We start from the raw sequence: 15,669 nt of genomic DNA on the forward strand, positions 1-15,669 counted from the left end.
TTAGCCTAGCAAGGATATAACAGCAAGCAGTGCCCCAAATATAGGCAAGTAGGAATGGGCTCAAGCACTACTCCCTGATCTTGACAGCTTGTTTACAGGGATTATTAAAAATTCAGTGTGTAAGAAAGGTAAGGGGGTTGGGTGGGACTTCAGACAGTGATGTCCTGATTGCTGAGGGTGCTGGATGTTGCACACCCACCAAACAGTTGTTCCCAGTGTCAGATGCATCTGGAACTGCACTGTTGTGGAGCTGCACCGCACCGACTGTGGTGCTCCGTAACAGAGCTCTTCCTGCCATCACAAGCAGGAACAGCTGACCGGGGGGGGGGTTTGCCAGGTGTCCCACTGCTCAGACAGTGATGACCTATGCTTTAAAAAAAAAAAAAAGTCGGTTAAAGTCCCGGACGACCCCTCTAATATTATGCACAATAATAATTCAGTTTTGCCAAATCCTTGCTATTTAGGGGCCATCAAGATTTAGTATTACGCCATGACAAGTGGATGTGTGTATTTCTTTATTTTCATTTTGCACTTACGCATGTCCATGTTTTGTTGGCTTGTTAATATTACTAATAAACAAATGGTAAATTGACCTATAACATGAACAGAACAAAAAAAAAAAAAAAAACAGCACGGCACAAAAGTGGGAGTTGATGCCAACATGTTTCACAAGGAGATGGCTCTATGTTCTAACCTTGAGGTCCCAGTAAGTCAAGCAATAACTAATAAAACAAAGACAAGTGGTCCCTGTTTTTTGCACCTAGAAGAAAGGCAACAAAGAATAACAAAATAAAAATGGATTCCAGCGAAGAGTCACCGCATCTGTCAGTACAACAAAGACCATGAGTGTTCCATAAAAGCCCTGGGCTATTCCTTTGCATGTGCTCCTGGTTCCTACAGCAGCAGTGTGATCGGTGGGCAGTATTGCACATTTTTGTAAACTCTTGCACCAGGATGAGCCTTCCATCTGTTTGTGCTTTGGCGACCGAAGAGGCTAGTTTATTTTTCTGCAGTTTTCCCATAGATCTTACATTGTATGCATATAAACATACATTCGTCTAGCTATGAGCATTTCACTTGGACATTACATCAGAATGCACCTTGTACACTCAACGATAAAGACCATCACAGTTGCTGTGGCACTTTCAATATCACTTTGCTCTTCTCTTAACCAGTCCCATTTAGAAATATATAAAAATAAATCCCCGTAGGTCACTTGGCACAATGTATGGTCATGTTTTACCCTGCTATTCCAAATCATAATCCTTTGCATAGATCATAAAAGGCATGATGGCTACAGTGTGGCTCTCCATTCCTGCTGAGGTGTCGCACTACTGGACAGGTGAAACAAGCAGATTTAGGGCTTCCAACAAGGATAATGCATTTTCATTTCAAGTTATCAATGGACAATTTCCAGAATGCATACAGTATTGCAAGTGACTGGGCACAAGAGCTGACATACAGTGACTTAACAATATAACAAAACTGTCAAGGGACAAGTGATCAGTTAACAAAAGGAAATATATGTGATAAGGAAATCAGCGGTACCCCCATTATAACACACGAGGGGCAGGGGATGGCTTACAATGAATATTTAGAAATACAGGCCTAGCGTTCGTCAGTGATGCCACTACCGCAGGAGTAAAATAAAAGTCCTTTCCCTATATACGAGCACAATCCATCTCTTTGTAAATGAGGCTCTAAAACAAAAAAAACTAGGAGAACACACTAATAAAAAGTCCCAGGTGGTGCTAGTCCGGCTAAAGTGCGGCTTATCAGCCTCTCCCATAGACACTACTGATAACTTATACAATATATTTCTCAGCACAATCTGATGTGAAATTAAATAAATATTGTTTAAAAAAAAAAAAAACCCTAACTGTGGTTCTGAGCTCATAAGTCCTTGTGAGTGCACAAAGTTTGAGACTCCGGTTCCATTTTCATTGTGTGAACTTTTGGTTGACTTGCATTAATGTTTCGTTGCGGTCTCTCCCTAGCCAGTAGAGTTGTGACTACATCACGTGTGGTGTACTTCATGAAACATCAGTTCACGCGGAATCGGCGTTTCGGGACCAAAGGTCTTTCCCGCCCGTCTTTCAAAGGCTGCGACCATCTGCTTCACTACCTCATCAAAAAAGACAGTCGCCAGCTGGGAATGCAGCAAGGACCGGAACTCAAATGATATCTGTAGGAGAAGAGGAAATTAGGATAAAGTGCATCTGGAAATGGCATGGGAACAACAAGTAATGAGGATATCGTGGGGGGAGAAGTTAGGAAACCCCCTTTAATATACTTACCGAAAAGTCTACGGTGCATGTACGAGGATAGCCAGGGATGCCAGGGCTAAAGCGCCAAACAGTCTCCAAATGGTTGAAAAGACGACCGTCTGTACATGCAGCCTGAAAATATGAGAGAAAAATACATTAATGGCCTCCTCAGAGCAGTGCAGTAGACAGGCTCTCAACAGAGCTGGGTATGAGTTGGCACAGGTTCCAATTTTCCTGGCATTCAGCAATCTCAAAGTAATATAACCTCCTTCCATTGCTTGTGACCTTGCAGTTCACCTTACCGTTTGTATAGCTGCAAAATACAGTGCCTACAAGTAGTATTCAACCCCCTGCAGATTTAGCAGGTTTGATAAGATGCAAATAAGTTAGAGCCTTCAAACGTCACACAAGAGCAGGATTTATTAACAGATGCATAAATCTTACAAACCAAAAAGTTATGTTGCTCAGTTAAATTTTAATAAATTTTAAACATAAAAGTGTGGGTCAATTATTATTCAACCCCTAGGTTTAATATTTTGTGGAATAACCCTTGTTTGCAATTACAGCTAATAATCGTCTTTTATAAGACCTGATCAGGCCGGCACAGGTCTCTGGAGTTATCTTGGCCCACTCCTCCATGCAGATCTTCTCCAAGTTATCTAGGTTCTTTGGGTGTCTCATGTGGACTTTAATCTTGAGCTCCTTCCACAAGTTTTCAATTGGGTTAAGGTCAGGAGACTGACTAGGCCACTCCAACACCTTGATTTTTTGCCTCTTGAACCAGGCCTTGGTTTTGTTGGCTGTGTGCTTTGGGTCGTTGTCTTTTTGGAAGATGAAATGACGACCCATCTTAAGATCCTTGATGGAGGAGCGGAGGTTCTTGGCCAAAATCTCCAGGTAGGCCGTGCTATCCATCTTCCCATGGATGCGGACCAGATGGCCAGGCCCCTTGGCTGAGAAACAGCCCCACAGCATGATGCTGCCACCACCATGCTTGACTGTAGGGATGGTATTCTTGGGGTCGTATGCAGTGCCATCCAGTCTCCAAACGTCACGTGTGTGGTTGGCACCAAAGATCTCGATCTTGGTCTCATCAGACCAGAGAACCTTGAACCAGTCTGTCTCAGAGTCCTCCAAGTGATCATGAGCAAACTGTAGACGAGCCTTGACATGACGCTTTGAAAGTAAAGGTACCTTACGGGCTCGTCTGGAACGGAGACCATTGCGATGGAGTACGTTACTTATGGTATTGACTGAAACCAATGTCCCCACTGCCATGAGATCTTCCCAGAGCTCCTTCCTTGTTGTCCTTGGGTTAGCCTTGACTCTTCGGACAAGCCTGGCCTCAGCACGGGAGGAAACTTTCAAAGGCTGTCCAGGCCGTGGAAGGCTAACAGTAGTTCCATAAGCCTTCCACTTCCGGATGATGCTCCCAACAGTGGAGACAGGTAGGCCCAACTCCTTGGAAAGGGTTTTGTACCCCTTGCCAGCCTTGTGACCCTCCACGATCTTCTCTCTGATGGCCTTGGAATGCTCCTTTGTCTTTCCCATGTTGACCATGTATGAGTGCTGTTCACAAGTTTGGGGAGGGTCTTAAATAGTCAGAAAAGGCTGGAAAAAGAGATAATTAATCCAAACATGTGAAGCTCATTGTTCTTTGTGCCTGAAATACTTCTTAATACTTTAGGGGAACCAAACAGAATTCTGGTGGTTTGAGGGGTTGAATAATAAATGACCCTCTGAATAAACTTTTCACAATTTAAAAAAAAATTAAACAAATAACATTCTTTTTTGCTGCAGTGCATTTCACACTTCCAGACTGATCTACAGTCCAAATGTCACAATGCCAAGTTAATTCCGAATGTGTAAACCTGCTAAATCTGCAGGGGGTTGAATACTACTTGTAGGCACTGTATATATGTGGCTCATGGTCAAGCTGGCAGCAACCATCTTTACTATAAGTGCAGTGAAAAAAAGACAATGAACATGGACTGTACATGCAGAGTAAAGCACAGGGAGATTCAGAACATAAACACAGGAGCTAGTCTACTGGATGAAGGGATGTGGAATTAGGACAGGATAGACAAGATAATCATGCGCAAATGATGAAAAAACAGCAACAATATTTTCAAAACATCTCGATTTAGTGAGTATTTAGTATGAGCACCACATGCAAAAATGCACAAATATACATGTCTTGGCTGCCATCAGTGAGGTTCTTAATGGTTGTTTCAGGGATGTTCTGCTATGCCCAATGCACCTGGACACACAAATCATCAATATCCACTGCTGGCAGCTCCCCTTACAATTGTAAACAATGTCCGAGATGTATTCGATGGAAGAGAGGTCCGAAGACTGTGGAAGCCGTCGTGCTATCATTACATCCAAGATATCAGCATACATAAGCAGAAATCATCTCTTGAGATAGACCTCCATTACCATCTTGTCCTGCACCATGAGAGCCTTTCAGAGCGGGCACGTAAGGTCAATGGCACTCCTGTAGCTGCACATTTGTTTTGTAGTCCAATGATGGTTTGTGATGGTTGTGTAGACACAAACATTAGGCTTAGTATGCAACATCTCATTTCACTTGCCATACAGAATGGACCATTAGGTGCCATTCCCCCAAATCTGAAGAGACCACATAAGCAATATCATGAAGGGCCCTTCACAAGGGAATGTCACACCAGTCTTACTCCCAGTTATGATGTGGGGTGGCATGATGGTAGCTGGACCCCTCCAGTCTTCATTTCTAGTACAATACCAGCTTAGCATTGCATGGATATGGTTGTGAGGCCAGTGGTACAGTCATTTCTCTAAAGTGTTCCACGAGTGGTTTTCAACACAACGCCAGGCCTGTAAGCAGCCTACAGAGCTTAAACATGCCACCATGGCCTGCAACATCTCCCAACTCATTTCCCATTGAGAACATCTAAAAAGTCTTACTTCAGCAATTGCAAAGGGAGCTGATCGCAATGAATCTTGATGATTTCCATGCTGAAGAAGTGAAAGTACATGTATTCTGCTTGGAACGCTCATACTCGTTACTGGATTGATATTTTTATAAAACGTTGTTTCAATATTTTGCATCATTTGCATATCATTAACATAGCTATCTATCCTGTGATTTTCATAATATAGTTCCATGACTTTTCCTTCTTGGTGTCACAATTTCAACACTGAGGCATGTATCTGTATTAGAATGGTTTTAGTTATGTTGGCTCAATGATTACTGATGAAAATTAACTTTTAGTTGTGCATGCGTTGTATTATAACTGCTCTAACCTTTTCGTCTCAGTAGTCATGCAGTCCCCACTGTCTAGATTGTTGAGTCCTACTCCTGCAGGATGCATAAAGAAGCCAGATATACTTGCTTAGCTTCATCTGTGGACTCTATTTGCTTCAGAAGACAAAGTCACCCAGAGGGTATCAGCCAGACAGAGGGACTGACTATTGAGACCATCAATAGACATGGCTAGTTTAGGGTATTTATGATATAATGCTCACAATTAAAAGTTGATTTTCTGCAATAATCAGTCAGCAAAACTAGAACCATGTTAGTAAAGTTATTACTTTTCAAGCCACAATCATGTGGACCGAGTCCCTTAAACATTAAGTGTTTCTTTGCCTTATGCGGATATACAGTACCATACTCATTGTAGCATGGAAAGTTCTGAACTTTTGAAATACAATTTGTGTCAATTCTTCACACATACATAACGGTGAATGGAAACATTGATGGTTTACATTTGAAGAATGGTGTTCTGATGTACTGCACGAAACCCACCACCTATATCATATGTCTCTTTCTTGTGAACATGAACAGGACTCGGCCCCTGAACCCAGACCGTAACAAAGCGCAGAGAACACAAAAAGTGATGCACTATATCACTTCATGTTTTACAGTTACCAAGCCTGAATTAGAATATAATAGAACTACTGTTATTCTAGAAGTGAATTTCACATCCTGGAAAGAAAACAGGGTAATAAGTTGTATTCAGTTTAAGTAGAAAATAAGGAATATCCCTTTTTCACAGAAAACATGTTCATTATGGAGTGTATATTTTATTAGTCACATATCCTTTTCTTACCTGCAATATGTTTTTAAGTGGATCCAGAAACGAAAATTGAAAGGATCGTGTTGGAGCTACTCTGCTTCCTGAGTGAACATTATTTAGGTGAGGTACATTTAAAATAAGCACTACCATAATGTTTTGGGGTTGTTTTTTTGCACTGAGCAGCATTATTTCAGCTGTGCAATGTAATTAGTCAAAACCCAGCTATATCCATACATACAGGCAGTTGGATCATGTCATCTCCAGCCTGACAAACAGAGCATGTGCTAATGTACAGACAGGAAGCCAGTCTCAGACTTCCGCCGAATTACTGTGTGTCATCACCTTTCAATATCTTTCCTGGCAGCTCTCAAGACTCCATTGCACCCTCCCTGTTACTTATGTCCTCCCATGTTCATGAAGAGGTAATTTGATAACAGTATGGTATTCTAGTCCATAAAATTAACTCACATTGTATATATCTTTTTGAATCTCCAGTGTATTTTATGAGATGCAGCTCACACAGCTAAAAGCTGACAAGTAATAACTTCTCACCAGAAGGAGGCTGAGAAGACAGGTTGAAACTGCATCACACAGGATACAGAGACTCTGCTTCATAAGGGACAGAGCTAAGCGTCAGCTGTCATTACGTCTCATTTAAGAGTCTCAAACACGGGACTAGCCAGATCTTCCTCCAGGGAAGGACCCAGCCAAGGGGTGGCTCCTTTCGGAAACCACCACTACCACCATATTAAGTGGCCCTTTAAGTCAATATCCAGCTCTTTACGAGTTTACAGATATGACAAGGGAAATACCAAGGCCAGGTATCCATCCACAGGACCCAGGGTCCTTCCCTGGAGGAAGATCTGGCTAGTGATCCTACACTCCCCGTTGCAAATGTAGTTTTTATTGGGGATCCATATCAGATGGGAACAATGACTCAAAATGGTAGACAACCTACACAACATTTTTTACGTGTGTATAGACACAGACACCCATACTAAATTACGGTAGCTTCTATGCTGCAATAAAGGTTATATTGCTGAAATTCAAAAATAAATAAAAAAAATGATCAGGTGTTGCATGGTACCTTTTTTTCTGCAAATTGTGAGAACTGTAAGGGTTTTACAGAAAACTGCACAATAGATCATATACTTACTTTGACTAAATGAGGACGCACTAGTGTGAGGATAGAGGTGTACCGTTCCAGGATAGGCGGGAAGCCGACCTCCAGCTGTGCTCTAGCATATCCAGTACGCTTGGAGAGAACTGTGGACTTTTTACACCAAGGCACAAACAGTTTGTATTCCTCTACATTGGACACCACTTCATACATCTCCTGCATGGAGTACCTGAAGATAACGTAACACAGTTAATGACAAGTTATAAGTCTCAAAGGTTAATTACTAAGGTTTAGGATTTAGTGATTCTCAGTGATGTGGAAATACCCTAAAAAAAAGCCCTACAAGTGAATACAAATAGTATTATCCTTGGGAGCCAGAACCTCCAGCGATCAGTACGTTAAACCATATCCTATGGAAACTGCATAAAATTTCAATTTTGGGAATGCCCCTCTAAAAACAAGTTATCAGACAATGCTGCTGCTATAATATTTATTACAGAATCAGATCTCTATGGGCCAAAAAAATACAGTAACATACTGACTAATCTAAACAATGAAATAACACACTAGATACAATAAGTATGGTATAGTGATAAGGGATGAAATCTCCCACGCCACTCACAGCGACTGATAGGCTGCTGTGCAAGCAGATTCCCTGTGCGACGGCTGTGGTGTAATTGGGGGGGTAGGGTGCGCTCTTCATCAGTACACTGAAGTCTTAACTAAGTATCCAGGGTATTTTGATGGCTTTCACATTATCCAAAACAGCACAATATTTTTTTTTTTTTGCACGTTTTTGGTTAGTAGATCGAACATAACTATTATGCTGTCCTTACACACAGGAGCATAGTCTGATGACTGAGCTCCTTACAAATATGACATCACCCAGATGACAAGTTACGTTACTTTAAAACTTTTCTTCTGTGATGGGAATATGCACATATTGTTGGACAACTTGCAGTTGTCATTGTCTAGTGTTGGCCTTGAAGTGAACTGATACAGCAATGCTTTATATATTCAGGCCCATGCTACATAATATAATTTGCAGCCGGCAGCAGAGTCCGTTACTGCCGTTGGCCTTGTAGAAGCAGCCTGCAGCAGATAAGGCAGTGTGTTTGGGTTTTCCTACAAAGCGTGGTGCTATGTGGCCGGCACTGAGGCGCTGGCAGGAGTTGTATCCTATGCTGCACTTCAGTCTGTATTAAAATACATCCTTTAACATCTTTTAATCATAAAATGCAAAAATAATAAAATGATATACTTTTATAGAAAACCAGAAGGATTTAATGAAGTGACCAAAGTGCCCCAACATTTGCTCTGCATCAGTGACAAGCCGCCACAAATACTCATCTACCCAGAAGATCTTCTCTACCTTGTTGGGCTATCGGCTCATGTAATGTCAGCATTTCCTTATCTCATCCACTGCAGACACAGCCTTCCTACTACCAGAAATACGGACCATTATTCACTTTCATGTGATCACACAGGTGTCCTTACAGAACATGGAGTAACGCTCACATAAACACCAACTATTTGGAAGAGCATATAGGCAATGCTGATCATTCAATGGAGAGATACGGGCACTGAACGCGCCCCACCAGTGAACGATTCCGAACGCTCAAAATGAACGATGACTTGTTTCACCAAGGTAGCGGACGATTGTTTGATAGGGCTGAAATCGGACATTTCATTTGCGTTTTCTCCAAAATGACGAGGTGCTCCGTATGCACTGATGTAAATAGGGTGACGTGCTGCCAAGGACAATGTTCTGTGAGAACTGAAAATGTCTAAAGAGGCTATGAAACGACCACCGGTAAGCAAACCAGTAGCGGATTGGTGGGCGTTTAATTCCACAAGTCGGATGGTGTAAACCACTCAATGCAAGACCCAGCTCACGTGATATACAAAGTAAAACAGATAATCATCAAGTCTCACCAAATGTCTGTATAACAGACGAGACAGATATACTCCTATTTGTTAGGAATCGTGATGAGTAAATGTGCTCAGATACTATGTTATACAAGTATCTTGACCATGCTCAAATAATATGTTCGAGTCCCGGCGACTGCATGTCTCGCGGCTGTTCAACAGCCACAACATATGCAGGGATTGCCTAACAAACAGGTAATCCCTGCATGTGTTTAGGTTGTCCAACAGCGAGGACTCCCAACATATTACTCGAGCACGCCTAAGATACTCTGATAACACCCGAGTATGCTCAGATAACACGCTCACTCATCACTAGTTAGCATGGATCCCCAGAGATCAGGTGCAATCAGTGGAGGGGGGACTCCTGTCAACGCAGGGGAAACTAAGCATTACAATCATCACATAAATCCATGGACGTTTGCTATATCACATGGACATATTGCCTCTCCTTGCAGCCAGTCGTCACATAAGAGAAGCTTGAACATGAGAGCAGATCCCTTTAATCAAGGCATGTATATACTATAACGGTAAATGCAACAGCCATCTTACATGACTTTTAGACGAATGTGAGTGCTGGACTTGGACGAGTGTGAGAGGAGATGCCGTTCTCAGACAATGGACGGTAACAATGTGACGGGACAGGGGATATGTCTCCATGTACCATACATCAGGGATCCATTAACATTATGTATGGGATGCTTTATCCTCCAGGTGATACCCACTAGGATGTAGCAGGATTGCCATTTCGCATATGAGGCAGTGTGTGTGGTTCATTAAATTTATGGAGGATCTTAACTGGGATGAAAACTAATGGGTTATCCTTTGGATTCAATTGTAGCCCAAGTATTTGTCACAGTAGAAATGACCACAGTAACTTGTTCGCCATTGTATATAGTATTCAGGGGGCATTCCAGGGATTCCTCACATGCTGGTCTCCTGATGCAAACGCATTGGATGGGTGTCATCCATAATCAGGTCACACATGTACGTGGCATAGCTGGACAGGGCGGATCATCCGTTCTCAGACTCCGAAATGTGGATAGATTGTGAGTTGTCCAACTCCTTTTAATACTTCATAGGTTTCAGTATAACTAGGAGTGTTATTCACATCTTCATGTCCCTGGCTTTATATTGGTTTCTTTCTTTTTGGCGTGCCCCATATCAGTGGATTCTGGATAACTGCGCTTTGGCCCAATCAGACAACCAATGAGCAAAATCGAATAACGAGCATAAAACTAACGTTGGCAGCACATCTCCAGATGTAAATGTGGATGTGCTGCTGACAATATGCAGAAAGCAGGGCTGTGGAGTCGGAGTCGTGCCGTTGGAGCCCATTTTTGTGGAGACGGAGTCATGGAAATTGAGGCGTCGGAGGTTTAGCTTACAGACTCTACAGCCCTAGCAGAAAGAATGGAAACAGTATTAATGGGGCTCTTCAGAGTAAGGCCCCTGAACAGGTCTCTTTTTAAAGATCAGCTTTTCTGTGGCACAAACATTTGTTTTAATTTACCCATTACACTTCATATCAGGTAATCTAAGACCCTTTTGGTGCATTTTTGCTATTTGGTGTGGATGGGATCTGACTTGATTTTATGTAAGGATAAAAATGAAGGCCTTTTAAGTAAATTTTATCACTGATCACAGATAAGCACATACTTGACACCACAGTCCCATGAGCACTCTCAGCCATCCATCATATCCAAGAGGAGTCATATTACAAATTTTCCTACAACCCCAACTCCTAGAAGGAAGAGTCTCTGCAAAGAATAACAAAGACGCAGAACGTAAAGATCCACTAAGGGTATGTGTACACAATGCTTCAGGAAAACGCAGCTTATGCTGAATAATGAGTGGCTAAGAGGCTAAAGGAAACTCAAAAGACCGAGCACAGGAACAGCGAGTTGTTTTGGCACTGCAGTGTGCATATTCATTCTTTTAAGCGCTTTTTCAGGCGGGTGTCCGCATGTACCCACATGAAATACACCGTGTGCACATAGCCTTAGGATAAGTTACCAAGATGAGTTTTTGACACTGTGTATTTTCACTACACCAAAAATTCTGTGTCCTACAGTCTTATCGAAATCTTGTGTGTTTTTAAATTACGCAACATGTAAATTACTCCTGCGCCTTTTATATGTGAATTCCCCTCCATAGAATTGCATTATATAAGTAGGTTAAAAAAAAAAATGTACATATGCATTTTTTAATGCATACAGAGATGCTGCAGAAAATCCAAAAAATGAAAAAACTCAAATACTCATCGCGGGAATGTTACCGTAGACGGGCTGATTTTGGCCCGTTACCAAGCACTGACTATATATAATATAATCGCCACTCGTTTATGGACTCATTGCTTCAGGCTGTATAGGGAAACACGATTGTTCTATCCAGCATCATGCTGTCGGCAGCACCCCCCCCCCCCCCGTCTGCATGGGGCAATTTGCAGTCAACAATGATTTTAATGCCAGTATAAAAAGATCCGTTTTCCTGACGAACGGCCACTCGATTATCAGACCCTCTAGAAGGGACATTATTCACTGACCAAAAGGATGATTTGGAGGCCATGCAATGGGTACAAGTGTGCCAACCTGCATATAACGGTCCTCAATATTGTGCCAAGAGCGGAGGACCATCTCAGCTGTCTCGGAACTGTAACACTTACATACAGAATTCAGGATTGGCATGAAACAACCATTTACCCTATAATTCTCCTCTCAGAGTACTCTTTCCTCTTGTTAGTCAATGGCCCAGCAAATCCAAGGAAGCCTCGACAATACTGCACACAGGGGTTGCTGACATCTTGTAAAATCCCTTTTGAAGCTCTGGTCATGAGGATGCCACAGGAAGACAGATGTCTGCAAAAGACAGAAACGGTCAGAAAAGGAAGAAGTGACATTCCAGCTGAATATTCTATACATTTTTAATATAGAAAGAAAAGGTTGAAATAACATACTGTAATCTCACATTACAGATATAATGTAGACCACATACTGTACATAATTTTCACCTTTGCTGTCTCTTTCCCCTGGTTGACCTAACACGTTAAACACCCCAAATAACTAACAAAGTTATTCTCATAATGATTGATCTTCGCTCCTCTATCTCCTGGATTCCTGTTGCCAAGATTGACAGGTGGACCGCCGGCAGCATGGCTGAGCCGCTGATACCATCTGTGTGCTCTCCCATGCTGAAAGCAGAGTGAGCTTACCTCTGCACTGCTTCACGAGTGCAGGGGGCAGGATAACTACCGGATCCAGAAATCAGGCCACCTTCAGAGCAGCGCTTACAAGTTCTGTAGCAAATCGCTTGCCAGTGCGCACTCCTTGTCTAAAAGAATGGACTCTGCTACAAAAACGGCCAAGTCACCCAAGCAAAGATGTAAACTACAGAACTGCCTTCGTTCTTGAAAATGTGAAAGGAATTTTAATAAGCAGTAAATGGCAAAGTTGTTGGTTTTGACAAGCACTTTGCAATTTTACCTATGATTATAAAAAAAAATTACTTTAAAAAGGGGCTGTCTACTTCTCGGCAACCCCTTCCCAATCCACGTTTCCCCCTTAAAAAAATACTTATACTCATCTCCAGTGTCATTCCTGCATTATCAGCACTAGCGCTCCTGGGGAGCACGTAACTTTTTTTTTTATGTCATGTGATCCCTGCTGCCAATCAGCAAAGGCTTTGCTTTACCAGTCTTTGAATCATATACATTTGTATGATGTTAGAGCTGCTGTTCTCTCGCTTCCTCCAGATGTAAGCAATACGTCCGAAGGTGGGGAGAGAGAAGCAGCCGCTGATTATTATGTCATGTGATCCTTGTGCCCAATGTTACGCAATCCCTGGGAGAGCCAGTGGTGACACTACTGGAACGGTGTCGGCACCAGAGGGGAGTATAGGTATAATTTTAAGGTGAAAACATATGAATTGAGAAGAGTATGTCTGAGTAGCGGACCACCTCTTTAATAATAGGTCAACGATTTGTCACTGGAGTTACCCTTTAATGCAAATGAGGCAGTATTTGAATGTGTGCATGCAAACCAGAATGATATTTAAAATAATAATTCCTTGTTACGCAAAAGCCTAAAAACTATCAGCAAAATGTAAAACCTAGAAGTTAAAGATGATAAAGATGACAGACACAGCCAGGGAATCAGCCATGCTCATTACAATGACAGAGCATGATCCTCATTGCCCTGTACAGGCAGGGTGTGTTAGGTGAAAGATGATACGAACATTATCCACAGTGACGTAAATCACATTTACCACTTACATAACTGGTAAGTTCTCCAGTGTAAGGATAGGTGGCATCTGCCCAAAACAAATGAGACCATTCAGACGGTAAATAATCCCGCAGCTTAAGACCTGGAACTGCAGATCAATATTTCATGCATCATAAACCCATGAACACAAGAGGTACAGAACAGAAACTGTCCAGCAAACATTACCATGGTGTGCGTTCAGGGAAGGGGATTGCAAAATATGGCATAAAACCAGTGGTAAGATCATATCACCTTGATGTGACCCTGAGCATATGCAGCAGGAGATCTACTATGTACACTCTCTCTTCCACATAGATCAGATTAAAAACAATTCAATCTTTAATAACTAATTTCATGAGAAGGAGAAGTAGTCTAGGGGGTGACAAAGAACATCATAAAAAAAAAAATGTCCCCGAGGGCAGAACTGTTCCCTACGAAATAAGTGAGTAATATCGTATGTGAAGGATTACTTCCACCCACAACTCAGCGTTCAAGCAGCGCGTTATATAATAGAGCCCAACACATTACAGATGCCGGGAGTCACCTTCCAGCTCGGCGGCGGTTACCAGCCAAGGCCTCGCTTGGCAGCACTGCAAGTCCTAACAATCCGGGAGACGTAGTACGCAGTCCGATAACTACAACTTCCTCCAAAACTAAAATTACCGTCCCATCCCCTGAGCTCACACAGAAGTTTTCTGAGGACAAAGAGCCGCGGAAAATAACAATCCTCAGCCCTGCCCTCACCGCGGGACAATGGCATCAATGGCCACAGGGTCCTTCACATACAAGAAGGATTGATTGGGGGACGGAGAAGGAGACAACTGGGATTTGCATTTTTATTTAAAGAAAAAAAAAGTTAAATAGGCTTCGTTAATTCTTGGCAGCACGAGTCTTGTTTACACAGGATGACGCATCAATGAGAACGATGATTTTTTTTGTGCTGCAGAAAAGAATATTTCACCAGATGAAAAAGCATTTTGCTTGTTCATCGGGTGATCGGCTGGCAGTTTACACAGCAAGATAATAGTGAAACAACTCTCGCTCATAATCATATTGCATATTGTGTAAATGCCCCTTTAGAGTCTCCATAAATGTGAGGATTTCCTTAATCACAATTTCCTGATTAGAATAATCTATATTGTCTCAGACCACTGGTGCAAAGTGAACTTAGGGCTGCCTGCATTAAAGGGAAGGTCTCTACGAGAGAAAACTAAACCCTCCTTATAATACATATCGACTATACAGCCCACTGGCCGTCAGGTAGCACTACCAGTAGTGATGAGCGAGTATACTCATTGCTCGGGTGATCTTAGAGTATTTTGGGCGTGCTCGGAGATTTGGTTTCTGTCGTCTCCAGCTGCATGATTTGTGGCTGCTGGACAGCCTGAATACATGGGAGGAATGCCTGCTTGTTAGGGAATCTCCACATGTATTCAGGCTGTCCAGCAGCTGTAAATCAGGCAGCTGAGGCCACGAAAACTAAGGCTGTGTGCACACGCTGCGGATTTGTCCGAGCGGATTTAGTAAAATCTGCAGGTAAATCCAAGTGTCAGAACATCTGCGGTTTATCTGCGGATTACCCTGCAGTTTTGCCCTACGGTTTATCATCTCTACAATGGAGGAGATGGTAAACCGCAGCGGAATCCGCAGAAAGAATTGACATGTCTAAGGCTGGTTTCACATTTGCGTTAAAACAACGCTGCGCCCTGCGTCGTTAAGCCCCGCCCCGAGCCGGCTCCCTGCCCGCCCCATCCGGGATCACCGCCTACTTTCGCATTTGCACGCATGCGATCGGCGCACCCTATCTTTAGCATAGGGTGCGCAGATCATGCGCTGCCAGTGTGAAAGTAGCGAGCACCTCCAAAAATGCGCAGCGCACGCTATATTCATAGTTGCGCACGGCCTGCGCACCCTATGCTAAAGATAGGGTGCGCATAACGCATGCAGCCCTCTGCGCTCGGAGGAGGCGATAACAGGAAGGGGCGGGCAGGGAGCCGGCAGGTGGCGTCGCTTAGCGGCGCCATGCGCGCGTTGTTTAA

At 42.8% G+C, this 15,669-nt stretch overlaps 1 protein-coding gene across 2 annotated transcripts in view; it reads right to left on the bottom strand.

Annotated features, from left to right (window-relative positions):
* Window positions 1-502: 502 nt before the first annotated feature.
* COQ10A (coenzyme Q10A) overlaps window positions 503-15,669 on the bottom strand; it is a 21,312-nt gene continuing 6,145 nt past the window's right edge. For both annotated transcript variants that reach the window (XM_073563461.1, XM_073563460.1), the window contains exons 2-5: window positions 12,074-12,229; window positions 7,482-7,674; window positions 2,298-2,399; window positions 503-2,185 (exon numbers count right to left, since the gene is read on the bottom strand). In XM_073563461.1, the coding sequence (XP_073419562.1) occupies window positions 2,018-2,185; window positions 2,298-2,399; window positions 7,482-7,674; window positions 12,074-12,229 (619 nt within the window). In that variant the 3' untranslated portion in view covers window positions 503-2,017. The remainder of the gene's footprint in view (window positions 2,186-2,297; window positions 2,400-7,481; window positions 7,675-12,073; window positions 12,230-15,669) is intronic.

Source organism: Dendrobates tinctorius, unplaced genomic scaffold (genome assembly GCF_039654945.1).
Source record: "Dendrobates tinctorius isolate UK_male_01 unplaced genomic scaffold, ASM3965494v1 ptg000388l, whole genome shotgun sequence".
In the NCBI taxonomy this organism is placed as follows: Eukaryota; Metazoa; Chordata; class Amphibia; order Anura; family Dendrobatidae; genus Dendrobates; species Dendrobates tinctorius.